This window comes from Geotrypetes seraphini, chromosome 8, assembly GCF_902459505.1.
Source record: "Geotrypetes seraphini chromosome 8, aGeoSer1.1, whole genome shotgun sequence".
NCBI classification, from domain to species: domain Eukaryota; kingdom Metazoa; phylum Chordata; class Amphibia; order Gymnophiona; family Dermophiidae; genus Geotrypetes; species Geotrypetes seraphini.
The window spans coordinates 142,968,026-142,981,713 of NC_047091.1; the positions used below are offsets into that span (position 1 = coordinate 142,968,026).

The 13,688-nt window shown below is 41.3% G+C and overlaps 1 protein-coding gene across 3 annotated transcripts in view; it reads right to left on the reverse strand.

The window, feature by feature from the left end:
* Positions 1–13,688, reverse strand: part of SFSWAP (splicing factor SWAP) — a 292,952-nt gene that overhangs the window by 15,913 nt on the left and 263,351 nt on the right. For all 3 annotated transcript variants that reach the window (XM_033954220.1, XM_033954221.1, XM_033954222.1), the window contains 2 exons: positions 4,708–4,875; positions 3,761–3,833 (listed from right to left, as the gene is read on the reverse strand). In XM_033954220.1, the coding sequence (XP_033810111.1) occupies positions 3,761–3,833; positions 4,708–4,875 (241 nt within the window). The remainder of the gene's footprint in view (positions 1–3,760; positions 3,834–4,707; positions 4,876–13,688) is intronic.

Genomic DNA, 13,688 nt, shown 5'->3' on the forward strand with positions numbered 1-13,688 from the left:
TTCCTTAAGTTGATGACCCGGTATATAAAGTTAAGCTTTAGTTTAGTTTAATAAGTATCCAGATCATCATTTTCAGTGACCCCGTCCAATCAACTGCTGGATTCCGGGAAAGAAGCGGGTCTCCTCAGAGATACAGAATTACAGGGAGACTGTGCAGATGGTTATTCTCCAGCTGACCCAGAAGATGTACCAGCGCCACTGATATAGGCTTGCCAGAGCAAGTTCATAAAGTCAGGTGTAAAGGGCATAGAGGACTGAGAACACCCTTCAATAGGAGGGTTAGAGTGCGTTCTTTTCACTTTGGGGCTATCAGCACCCTTACTAAGCACTGGTGCCGCACTACGGGACTCAGAAAGGGCAAATCATCCCCCAATCGTCCCAACAGTCATTTGGTAGCATTAATAATATGGTCAGAGGCTGAAACCGAGGTCCCCACCTCCCCAGCCTAATTAGCAGAACACGCTGGCAGGTCCTATTAAAGATTTGTTCAACACATCTTTGGAGACGGGAATGGTTCCTAGGGACTGGAGAAGAGCGGATGTGGTACCATTCACAAAAGTGGTCACAGAGATGAAGTGGGAAACTATAGGCCGGTAAGCCTCACTTCAGTTATTGGAAAAATAATGGAAGTATTGCTGAAAGAAAGTATAGTGAAATTCCTAGAATTTAATGGGTTACAGGATCCGAGGCAACATGGTTTTACTAAAGGTAAATCATGCCAAACTAATCTGATTTAATTTTTTGATTGGGTGACCACAGAATTAGATTAAGAACATATGCTAGATGTAATTTACTTAGATTTTAGCAAAGCCTTTGACACGGTTCCTCATAGAAAGCTCTTGAACAAACTTGATGGGCTGAAGTTAGGACCTAAAGTGATGAACTGGATTAGAAACTGGTTGATGGACAGACACCAGAGGGTAGTGGTTAATGGAATTCACTCATAGGAAGGAAAGATGAGTAGTGGAGTCCCTCAAAGATCTGTATTGGGCTGATCCTGTTCAATATGTTTGTGAGCGACATTGCTGAAAGGTTAGAAGGAAAGGTTTGCCTCTTTGCAGATGATACCAAGATTTGTAACAGAGTAGGCACTAAGGAGGGAGTTGAAAATGTGAAAAAGGATCTGCAAAAGAAGTGCAAAGTAATGCATTTGGGGATTAGAAATCGGAAGGAACCATATGTGCTGGGAGGTGAGAGGCTGATATGGAGAGAGGGACCTTGGGGTGATAGTGTCCGAAGATCTAAAGACAAAGAAACAAGGTGACAAGGTGGTGGCTGTTGCCAGAAGGATGCTAGGCTGTATAGAGAGAGGTGTAACCAGTAGAAGAAAGAAGGTGTTGATGCTCCTGTACAGGTCATCTTGAAATATTGTGTTCAATTTTGGAGACCGTATCTTGCAAAGGACATAAAACTTGAAGTGGTCCAGAGAAAGGCGATGAAAATGGTAGGAGGTTTGCACCAAAAAACATACTAGGAGAGACTGGAAGCCCTGAATATGTATACCCTAGAGGAAAGGAGAATCAAGGGAGAGAGGATTCAGACGTTCAGATACTTGAAAGATATTAATGTAGAACAAAATATTTTCCAGAGAAAGGAAAGTGGTAAAACCAGAGGTCATAATCTGAGGTTGAGGGGTGGTAGACTCAAGAGTAATGTTAGGAAATTCTTCTTTAAAGAGAGGGTGGTTGATGCCTGGAATGCACTCCTGAGGGAGGTGGTAGAGAAAAACGGTGACAGAGTTCAAAAAAGCATGGGATGAACACAGAGGATCTCTAATCAGAAAATAATAGTATATAATATATTGAAGAACTAAGACCAGTACTGGGCAGACTTGCATGGTCTGTGTTCCATATATGGCCATTCATTTGAGGATGGGCTGGGATGGTTTAGATGGGCTGAAGTGAGCTTTGACTCCAGTAGATGGAACCTAAGCACAGTACTGGGCAGAGGTCTGGGTTTCTGGCCCTGAAATATCTAAGAAAAAGAAAAATTTAAATTAAATCATTTATTTATAGAGAGTGTATGGTTGGGCAGACTGGATGGACCATTCAGGTCTTTATCTGCCATCATTTCCTATGGAAACTTAGATCCATTAAATCATATTTTGATACGTCAGCATTCAGAATCCTGGTACAATCCCTTGTACTAAGTCAACTTGATAACTGTAACATCGCCTATTTAGCAATTTTCCATAAGAATATGCAACGTTTACAATTAATGCAAAATGCAGCGGTCAGACTAATCTTCGGGCTAAAGAAATTTGATCACTTGACACCTTATTGCCAGCCTGCCTCTGCTTTAAAGTACTATACGGACTAGCCCCTAAATACATAACTGACCTTTTCTCCCTCTCAGCCAACAAACACAAGAGAAGCTCACACTCGACTTTCGTTTCTCCCCCAGAGGATGTAAACTGAAAAAACACCATCAACACCTTCTCTCACATCAGGCAGCATTATGGGGTAAAGATCTAGAACAATTGTTCTCGCCCACTACTTATGAGGAATTCAGGAAGCCTAAAAACATATCTGTTCCTGAAATATCTATACAGTTGACTCGTACATCTCTTTCTCCTCAATAACGGTTCTCTTGACCTATTAACCACTTTCTTTCACCTCTTTTAAGTTCGATCAATTTGTACCTTATTTTAATCTTGTGTAAATCGCATAGAACTTCACGATCCTGCGGTATATAAACTGTTATTATTATTATGTTACTATATTTACATGAATTCATGTTATTGGAGCCTGAGGACTCCATCTCTGGTGGTTAGAATAAAAAATGAGGCATTCTGAAGAGGTTTGAGAACTTAAAATTCAAATTGGGAAAAATACAAGATGGTTGCCACCAAGATTTCCCGCTGAAAAAATGATTATACCTCCACCAGAGGACCAACAAAAACCATACACCCCCCATCCTCCCGAACTGCTCTGTGGGCTGTGACAGCCCTACTCACAGACAAGACTCTGAGAACATATGTTGCAGCCTGCCACAGCTCCTCTCAGGGTAGCTGGAATTAGGCGAGGACCTCTGCCACCAGGAAAGCTGCCTCTTCAGCTGCCAGTCAGACCTCAGCTAGACTGAGCCTCAACCTCTGAAACCAGAATCCAAACACCACGAAAAGGGGGGTGGGGAGGAAAGTGTAGCTGACCCCATGTGCGCTCTCCAAAGAAAAGTAATTGGTGCTCATAGAGCCTGAACTAGCACTCCTGATCAAGTCAAGCAGTGAGCGAACAGAAGGGGAAACCCCTGAGCTCCACAGTTCAAGCAGGCTGAGCAGGTTCTTGAAGGATCTACCCATCAACTGCAGACCAAAGCCTGATCCTCTCATGCAGGCTAGGCAGTCACTAAGCTGAACAGGAACACAAAGCCCACGAAAAATTGCAAAAAATACTTGATAAATAAAAAAAATACCAAGCAGATCAAAATTGCTCCTGCAGGCTTGCCTGCAAAAGAAATAACTGACTGGGGGTAGCAGAGAGCAGGAAGGAGGAAGTGCTGAAAACAGTGATCTGTATCTTCTGTAATGGACTCGAAGGAGCAAGACTGTTGGTTCAGCATACTATCCCTATTGCACTGGAAATTGACTTTATGTAGATATTTGCTAGAAAGAAGGCCAATGAGTTTAGTACCCATCTTTTTTGCCCATGTATCTCTTGATTAAACAGCCTGAAAGTCACATGAATGCCTAGAATAAAGGCCTGCTTCCCATTTAGAGTGATACAGCTCAGTACCAGTACCACAATTACATAAATATTACCTGAGTTATTTTGCTTTGCACTGATGATACAATTGCTGATGAGATCTGACCATCTTTTTCCTGAGAATCTCCCCTAAAAGAGAAGGAAAACCAGATCAGCTTGCTAGGCAGTACATTTTTCAAATGGTAAACTGGTATACAAATGTCAAGGGAAACAATTTCCTCTGTTTTATGACTAAAATGATTTTTTAAAACCATTTAACTAAAATGGTATGGGTAAAATTTTGGATGCATGACTGTCATTTATAGCCCTCATTTTGCTTTAAGCAAATACCAGCATCACTTTCATGGTCTCTAATATAGCGAGTCTGATTTTCTTTTGTGATTGAAATATAATTTTTCAGCATTGATCATCACAAACTAATCTAACAAATTTCCACTGAAATATACTTGATCAAGAACATGGAGGGATGTAATTCAACAGTTCAAGCACATCACGTTGACCATTTTCCATCTCTCTGCTCATAAAGATTGGATGAGCAAAGGAAAAGAAAAATATGAGATGAGCCCCTTAAAAAGCTAAGACAGCAAAGTAAAGATAATGCTGTTGCTGATAAACTTTCTGAGCAAAGATTTTCATGAATTACAATTACGATCAGGTTATATCATGCCACTAAAGGGCTGTGCTAGCATGCCAAAAAACAAATTGTTGAACCATAGAAAAATCTATAGTTGAGTAAACATGATACCTTTATTTGGGTAATAAATGTTTTAAGATTCACACTTTTGGGGCAACTAAAGTCATTTCCCTAAGGAAGGGGAAAAAAAAGAGGGTGGGAGGGTCTCTTCTAGCTGACATCTTGAAATATTCATTAAACTAGCAATGGTATTGACTTTATTCAACTATCCTGGCCTTTTCTCTCTGACACATTCAACTATAAAACCAGAAATCTTTTGCATATTTGTAATTTCATTGTTAAATAGTCTATGCACCAAGCATATGCTACCTGGAACGTTCTTGGCTGGACTCCCGACTCTCCATGGGAGAGATGCTAGTGGAGTGAACAGAGTTCTTATTTTCAGTCTGCTTGCCAGGTGACGTTGAGGAAGAGTGTGAACTTGGCTTTGACTTGTTACGGGATTGAGAATGCCTTTTCTTCTTTTCACGAGGACTTCTGGAAGAGATATGATATGAGATGTTAGAAAAAGAAGGGACAGAAAATGTTAAGAATATTCACACACTACCTGCAATCTATATTCTTTTCATACCACAACTTTTATTGTATCAGAACAAAAAATTATGAAAAGATGGTTCTATAGTTGACCACACAAGATTAGGTGATCTATTTTCTTCAAATTTAATCAAGCATTTGCAAGGGAATTTTAAGTAAAAAAAGTAAGAAGAAAATCTTTTCTGGCTTTGAAATCTAGGGTGTTGGCTTTGGGTGCCACTTTTTACTTAAAATTCCCTTGCAAATGCTTGATTAAATTTGAAGAAAATGATTATGTTTATTGGGACTCTATTCAGTTAGAACAATTTTTGCAACATCATGAAGTTAGTTCTTCTTCTGGTACCACGTAATTAATATTTGGAGTTTTGAAAGTATCAAGGCACCATTTTGTTTGATCATTTGATCATGATTATATTTGATTGTTTCTGATTAGTTTAAAGCCTGTTTGTACTCTCTCAATTTATGTGGGCTTGAGGAATCTATTGTAATAACCTTATGAGTTATAATTACTTTTCTTTATCTTGTTTCTGTAAATTTCCTTTCTTTATTATTTGTATAAATGATAATGTTTAAAAATCTGATAAATAAAAAAAAAAAAAAAAGAAGAAGAAGATTAGGTGATCTAGGCTTTTCCAAGTCTATAGAGGCTTCTAAAACTGTGCATGTCAAATCCAGTAAAATATTTAGGGGATTATAGAGAATATGTTGGGAAACCAATATTCTAATCTTCTTAATTTCAGAATAGAAAAGTAGTCTGCAGTGACTGTCATAATCTAGACCAGTGTTCTTTAACTGCCGGTCCGCAAAAATTTCCTGCTGGTCTGTGAAGAATTAGTGTCCCCTGCAAGTACGTGTCTGTCTTCCTTCCAGCCTGGCTGCTCCTTATCTTCAGCACCTACTGCACTTGTTTGCTGGGACAGCGCACAGTGGCTCTTGCACACTGCATGTGGCTAACCCGGAACCAAGTCAGCAAGCATGCAAGAGCTGCTGTGCGCTGTCCCGGCAAACAAGTGCAGCTGCTGCTGAAGATAAGGAGCAGCCAAGCCGGAAGAAATACGGACACACGCTTGCAGGAGATACTGATCCGGCTTCGGCAGCGGGGGGCATGCCCAGCCAGACGGCCCTGAACAAGTAAGGGAGGAGGGATAACATGGGCGAAAAGAAGGATGGGGGGAGGAGGAGCATGTTGGGACATGGAAGGGGCATGAATTTGGGACACAGGTTGGAAGGCACAGGTTGGAAGGGGGGGACACGAACTCAGGACACAGAAGGAAGGGAGGAGGCATGAATTTGGGACACAAGGGAGGGGATAGAAAGGGAGAAGTGTTGGGGATGAATTTGTAAGTGAGAGGGAAATTATAATAATAATAATAACTTTATTCTTCTATACCGCCATAGTCGTGAGACTTCTAGGCAGTTCACACCGAAGAGAGCTGGACAGTCAGCGAGTTACAATATGTAGAAATCCGGGATACAGCATATAGAATCTTACAAAAGGTAATGAGATACAGCATATAGAAACTTACAAACAGCAGTGAAATACAGTATATACAGCAAACAGAATCTTACAAAGACAGCGAAATATAATATATTGACTGTTAGCAAATGTTAGACATTTCAGATTTAAAAGCAGGAGTGGGTATATTTAGTGTTAGATGTAGATACTTTTATTAGGTGATATTGATGTTGAATAAGGCAGTTTTTATGGCTTTTCTAAAGGCATTATATGCCTGTCTTGCTCCATTTATGTAGCTGTCTAACCAGTGTTGTTGTTTGTTTGCTTGGTACATAAAAGTTCTATCCAGAAAGGTTTTGTATTTGCAGCCGGTAATGCTTGGGTATGCAAATAGATTTCTGTTTCTGGTTTGATTTGTAGGGATGTATAGAATGAAGTGAGGTAGCAGGTATGTAGGTGCTAGTCCCTAAACCAGTTTTTCTGCCGTCATCTTCTATGTTTCTATGAAACATATGCAAGAGAACTTAAATATAATGCACATGGGGAAAGGAAGAAAGAAGAAAATTGTTGGGCATAAAGAGAGAGAGGAGTGAGGTAGAGATACATGGGGAAGAGAAGGATGAGAGGGAGAAATGTTGGATATGGTGTTGGAGAGTGAACAGAGGGACAGATTGAAGGGATGCAAGGGGGAGGAATGTTGGACATAGTGATGGAGGGACAGGTGTGGCATGGTGCTGGAGAGGGGTGATAGAAGGAGAAATGTTGGGCATGGGGCTGGTGGGCAATAGTGAAATATGTTGTACACAATCCGGGGGATGAGAGGGAAAAATATTGGATATGGCAGTAGAAGGAGTGGGAGAGATGCACCATGGATCTCTCTCTTTCCCCACTCCATATACACGGGATGGAGATGGGGCCGAGTTCATGGGGATAGGGCGGAAACGAAGGTTTTTATTTTAGTCTTAGTAGTTTGCTGGTCCACAAAATAATTCTTTTATTTCCGCTGGTCCATAGCTGTAAAAAAGTTGAAGAACACCGGTCTAGACCATTTTGGAGACTACCGGTTATGCAATTTCAGAAATCAATGACAATGCCATAAAAGAATCCAAGACCAGAATAACAGTGGAGACGCTGTAGCTGAGGACAGCACAGCAATATGGCCAAACAATACAATATTATCTATATACTACTATCATTTTTTCTGTCTCTGTTTGCCCTGGGATTGGGAGCATGGTATGTTACTACTACTGTTTGGGTTTCTGCCAGGTACTTGTGACCTGGATTGGTCACTTGGAAACAGGATACTGGGCTAGATGGATCACTGGTCTGACCCAATATGGCTATTCTTGCTCTTATGCATTCTGAAATTAAGGATACTGCAACATTTCTATAAGAGCAGCAAAATTAATTCCACGGTTATAGCTATCTTCCCAAAAATTATGTATAAACTTTTATGTCAACTCATCATATGCAGAAAGAATGTGTTCTGATTTCTAACACTTGCATTTCTTCTTTAACTGGGGATTGGGGGGGGGAGCACTAAATATAGAGAAGAGCAGTTCAGTTATTGCATTTTCTGGGAATGTAAATTAATGGGGCTTCAGTACTGTTATCATAGTTAACCATACTAAAAGAACAATTTGAACATGGTGGTAACTAACAGCATCTCATGTAAGGTGCTAATTTAGGCAGTTAGTATTTCCCTGCAATTGAACAAATGGTACAAGAACATAAGAACAGTCTTACTGGGTCAGACCAATAGTCCTTCTAGCCCAGTATCCCATCTTCATGGAGGCCAATCCAAGTTACAAGTACCTGTCAAATATCCCAAATAGTAGCAGCATTCCATGCTACTGATCCAGGGCATGTAATTGCTTCCTCCATGTCTCTCTCAACAGCAGAATATGGACTTTTCCTCTAGAAACTTGTCCAAACCTTTTTTAAAACTACATTAATTGCTCTTACCACAATCTGTCAGGTACATAAACAGTGGAAATGTAGGAGGGTGGTTAGAACTTTTTTTAAAAAGATAAAAAGGGTGGTTTTAAAAAAGAGAGGCACACCTACCGCATTTCCCCCTCAAATAAGACTTATCCCGAAAATAAGCCCTAGCATGCTTTTTAAAGATGCTCCTAATATAAGCCCTACCCCAAAAATAAACCCTAGTTAAGATCAACCCCCGAAGCCCCCCCTGACAGTCCTTGACACTTCCCAACTCTATCCCTGACACTAGTGCAGCCTGATTCACCAAAAAAACTTGGATTTGTTGATTCAGTGACCCCCCCCCCCCACCCTGATGAGACCTAACATACCTCTACTCAGAGGCCTCCTAAAGCAGCAACGGTGGCAGTGCTCTGAACAGGCTGCTTTGCAGCCTTCCCCGCCAGGACCTTCCCTCTGTAGCGTTACTAATGACACTGTTCAGAGCTCTGCTGCCGTTGCCACTTTAGGGGGCCTCTGAGTAGAGGTATGTTAGTCTCACGGTGGGAGGGTCAGCGAGGCTCTGCTGCACAGGGCGATGGGAGGGAGGGATAGAAAGATGTTGCACAAGAGGATGGGTGAAAGGTGCTGCACATGGGGGGAGGGGGGAAAGGAAAGAGGAAGAATTGGGGTGGTGGAAAGGAAGGGAGAGATGATTGCTGTACATGAAAAAAAATAAGACATCCCCCGAAAATAAGCCCTAATGGCGTTTTTTGGAGCCAAAATTAATATAGGACCCTGTGTTATTTTTGGAGAAACACAGTAGTTCTCTAAAGTGAAACAAATTACTGTGCTGGCCAAGGCCATAAATTCAATGAAACTCAGGACCTAAAATACCTTTCACCACTGCCTTATAGTCCCTTAGGATGTATTGTATATATCATTACCCAACACGCTATTGTCTTTGCGCGCTATTGTCTTGCGCGCATTTGACCTGTCACCCCAGACATGTCACCAAGGACAATGTAATATAATGTAACAAACTAAAGAAAGTCCTCAGTGTTTCTTAAGTCAAATACAATGTAGCATGTTTTTTTGAGTGCTCAGTAAAATGTTTGTAGACCAGAATTAGAGCAGAGCTCAGCAGCAGGAAAACGCTCCTTTTTCAATCACAGCACATAACATAGCTTTCCATTTGATAAGTTAAATCTTGCATAAACCTTTTAAAAAAAACCCTAGGAATAAAATTATTATTATTATTATTATCTTGCCAGTTAAATCTTATATAAACTTTTTTTTTTTTTTTTAACTTATCTGCGCTGCAGTAGAGCAAAGGCTTAGGCGGGTCTTGACGTGTTTCGCATCCAACTGCCTCAGAAAACCCAACGCTGACTTTATTCGTGCTGGTCTCACGATCCGTTGCTTCTCTTCACTTTTAAAGCAACAGATTGTGAGACCAACATGAATAAAGTCAGTGTCGGGTTTTCTGAGGCAGCTGGATGCGAAATTCATCAAGACCCACCTAAGCCTCTGCTCCACTCCAGTGCAGATAAGTTTAAAAAAAAAAAAAAGTTTATATAAGATTTAACTGGCAAGATAATAATAATAATTTTATTCCTATATACCGCTAAAGCCGTAGAAGTTCGAGGCGGTTTACAGCAAGAAGCGCTGGACAATCAGCAAAGAGGTTACAGTCAAAGTCAGCGAAGTGGTTACAATCAAAGTCAGCGAAGAGGTTACAATCAAAGACAGCAATACAATCTTACGTAATGAAGGAATATGAAAGCTATATAGTTCATTAGGGTTACTGGTTGAGTAAGCAGAGCTGAGTAGATTCTTAGTTAACAAATCGATTGAACAAGCTGTTGAAAACTTATCAAATGGAAATCCATGTTATGTGCTGTGATTGAAAAAGGAGAGTTTTCCTGAGCTATGCTCTAAGTCTGAGCACTCAAAAAAAACATGCTACATTGTATTTGAATTAAGAAACATTGAGGACTTTATTTGGTTTGTTACATTGTATATATCATTGCCAGGTAAACAGAGATATCAGAAGTAGAGACACAGGGACAGGTTGTGGGAGCAGAAAAAAAATTACAGCCAATTTACTGCGGGAACGGGAGCAAGGCCTTTTACCACCCCCGCATAAACGGTAAAAAGCCTTGCTTCCATGGTTAAAAAAATACACCCACGTCAGTAATGGCATCCCTAAACCTTCCTCCCCGGCTCCCTTCTCACCCTATGCTGATTTTACCTTTAGGAGCCTCAGTCACATAAGGAAGAGAATCTTCAGAGGCCTGCACTGAGGCCTTCCTTCTGCCAAGTCCCCCCTCCTTCCTTCTCCAATGTAACTTTGTGTTTCGCGAAACCAGAAGTTACATCAAGGAGGGACTCGGCAGAAGGAAGGCCAGAGAGAAGGCCTCTGAAAATTCTTCATGGTGGTATGGTGGTGGGTGGGTGTGCTCTGCTGCCATTTCTAACAAGAGTTTTTTTAAGTTTTAGAGAGCTCTTGAAGCACCACCAATGGCGGTGGAAATATGACTGGACCTCAGCTGGGTGATGGCTGGGGAATGAAAGGCTATCAGGCTGCTGCTAGGTCCAGCTGGAGGGGACTCCTGACAGGCACGCACAGTTGCACGCTGGAGCACCTAGGAGGGGTCAGCTAGCTCGGGGGTTTCACCTGGGGAGGAGGGAGGGGGGGGTGTTGCTGGCTGGTTGGCTCTAGAGCTGTAGCTGAAGGGAAGAGCAATATTGGATCTGATCTGCGGGGGAAGGGAGAGAGGTGCTGGAACCATGTGGGAAGGAACTGGAGCTGAAAAGAAGGGAGAGGTACTGGACCCAAGGCTTGGAGCTAGAGGGAAGGGAGAGAAATGGGAAGGGGTTGAAGGGGAGAGAGAGGTGCTGGATGTTGAGGGAAGAGAGAGAAGTAGTGGACTGTGTGTGTGTGTGTGTGGGGGGGCTGGAGGGAAGGGAGAGAGGTTCAATCCATGGGAGGAGTGCTGAAGGAAAGGAGAACAGAGAAGGGAAGGGAAAGAGAGATGCTGAACCAAGTGGATGAAGGAAGAGGGAGTGAAATATTGAACACAGCGGAGGGAGGAAAGAGAGGGTGAGAGACACATTGGTGTAAGGGAGTTAAGTGAGAGGAAAAGCTGAATACAAGCAGATATATGAAAAGAGGGGACATGGTGAGCATGGATGGAAGCATAGGGACAGGGATACAAAGGGGAATGCAGCATGGGGAGGGGGGTATATGGACACAGTCAGTGGTACAATGCTAGAAATGGAAGGGTATATGGACACAAAGGGAAGATGGCTAGACATGGGGAAGAATAGGAATGCAGAAGGGAGATGTTGGACTTATGGGGACATAGAGACACAGAGGAGTAATACTGGACACAGTGGGAGGGGATAGGGACATAGAATGGTGATGATGAAGGCAGGAGATGGGCACAGCGGAAATACTAAAAAGGGAAGTATAGGAGACAGAAAGGGGAGATGCTGAACATGGGGGAAAAACTTACATAGAGAAGGAAGATGGATGGTGACCATTGGGCAAGAAGAAATGTCACTTGTTCAGAGACCCTGGCGAGTGAGTTAGAAGACAGATGGAAACCAAAGCTAGAGCCTGAGACCAATGTGATTTGAAGAATAAAATGACCAGACAACAAAAGGTAGAAAAAATAATTTTATTTTCTATTTTGTGATTAGAATATATAAGAACACCTCCCACAGGGCCAAATATGCCAGCACCTCAGGGTTAGAGGAATGTTTATGATAGCCAAGTACAAAGCGGGCCAACTCAGTCATCTGATGAATCCAACAATCCAAAGGGATAGGCCCTGCTTGAGTCCAATATTGGAGAATCAGACATTTAACCGTCAACAAAGTCAGATAAATAAATCGCCTCTGAGGAACAGTGAGGCCTTGCTCTTCCAACAGGGTCTGGTCGCCAAGAAGCACGGTTACCTCTAGTCTCCAGAATTGGGGGTAAGGGGGGGCGGGGCGGAGTGATTGAAGGGTGTGTGTGCTTGGTGTATGCTAGTGGGTGCTGTTGGTGCGATTGGTACGGTGTGCGTGCAGTCCTTTGAGCAGGGGATTTCTGGGGTGGGTATGTTATATTAAAAATTTTTGGGGAGCTGATGTGGGAGACAAATTGTTCTTGCTTTTGGATATCCCTGTGTCTTACTGCAGTGCTCAGTGTTTTTGTTAGTGCACCTTGTATTATTCTCGATGGATGCTATTTCATTTTACCCATGTACTTCGTTTGTTTCCCTTGTTGACTCCTTAATAAAAATGATTAAAAAAAAAAAAGAATATATAAGATTTAAAAGGTGTATCCTGCCATAGCTGGTGTCAGACATAACTGGGGACCAAAAAACCCATTATCAGGCTCTGCTTCTTTAGTTTCCAGCAGGCTTAGGGATCTCTCTGGCCAGAGGGCAGTTGCCCTATTTTTTTTTCTCTTTATTTATTTCTAAATTTTCAAATTACATATCAAGTATACACGCTTGTACAGAAAGTTGGTTAGATAGGACATTGTTTCTCAAAGTATAAAACAGACATTTTACACCTTGATATTCCATAAAACAAAAGAATATTAGTTTAACTAACAACTCAAGTTCTCCAAATTGGATCCAAGATATCACATAAGTGAGAAAAAAGAAAACATAAATCTATTTAAGAATAAACTATACATAGTGCTGAGGTAGGAGTAACATATTCAAGTTATTGAGCGGCTGATTTTTCCCCATCTATTCGGGACAAGGCCAAGAAATCAGTTAACTGTTGACGTTCAGAGAAAACATATTTAACAAAGCGGTGGCAAATAATACACTTACAAGGGTGTCTCAAATAGAATGTAGCCCCCAATAAAATGACTCCTGGTCTCAAAAGAAGAAATTATCGATGACGTTTTTGAATTTCTCGAGAGATCAGGATATATTTGAATTTTAATCCAAGAAACTAGAAGGTGTTACAATATCCTTATCAGATGTTTCCAAAATTTCCGATACATTCAGTAATGCTTGATCAGGTTTTTTTTGACTGTGGTTGAGGCCCATTTTTATTAGGTAGATAGTATACTTGAGAAAATGGGGGTAATGTATCTTCTGGGACTTGTAGAACTTCTATCAAGTATCTCCTAAGCATCTCCCTAGGAGTTACCATTGTTAGTCTAGGAAAATTAATAAATCTCAGATTATTATTTCGTGAATTATTCTCAAGCATTTCTAATTTTCTTCTAAGATTCACAATATCCTTGACAGGGCCTCTTGTAGTTGTTTAGACTGAATAGAAGATTTTGAAACAGTCAGATCTTCTTTTAAGTCCTTGAGCTCTTTAGTGTGTTGAATCAATTTAGTCTCTATATACTGGAAATTGG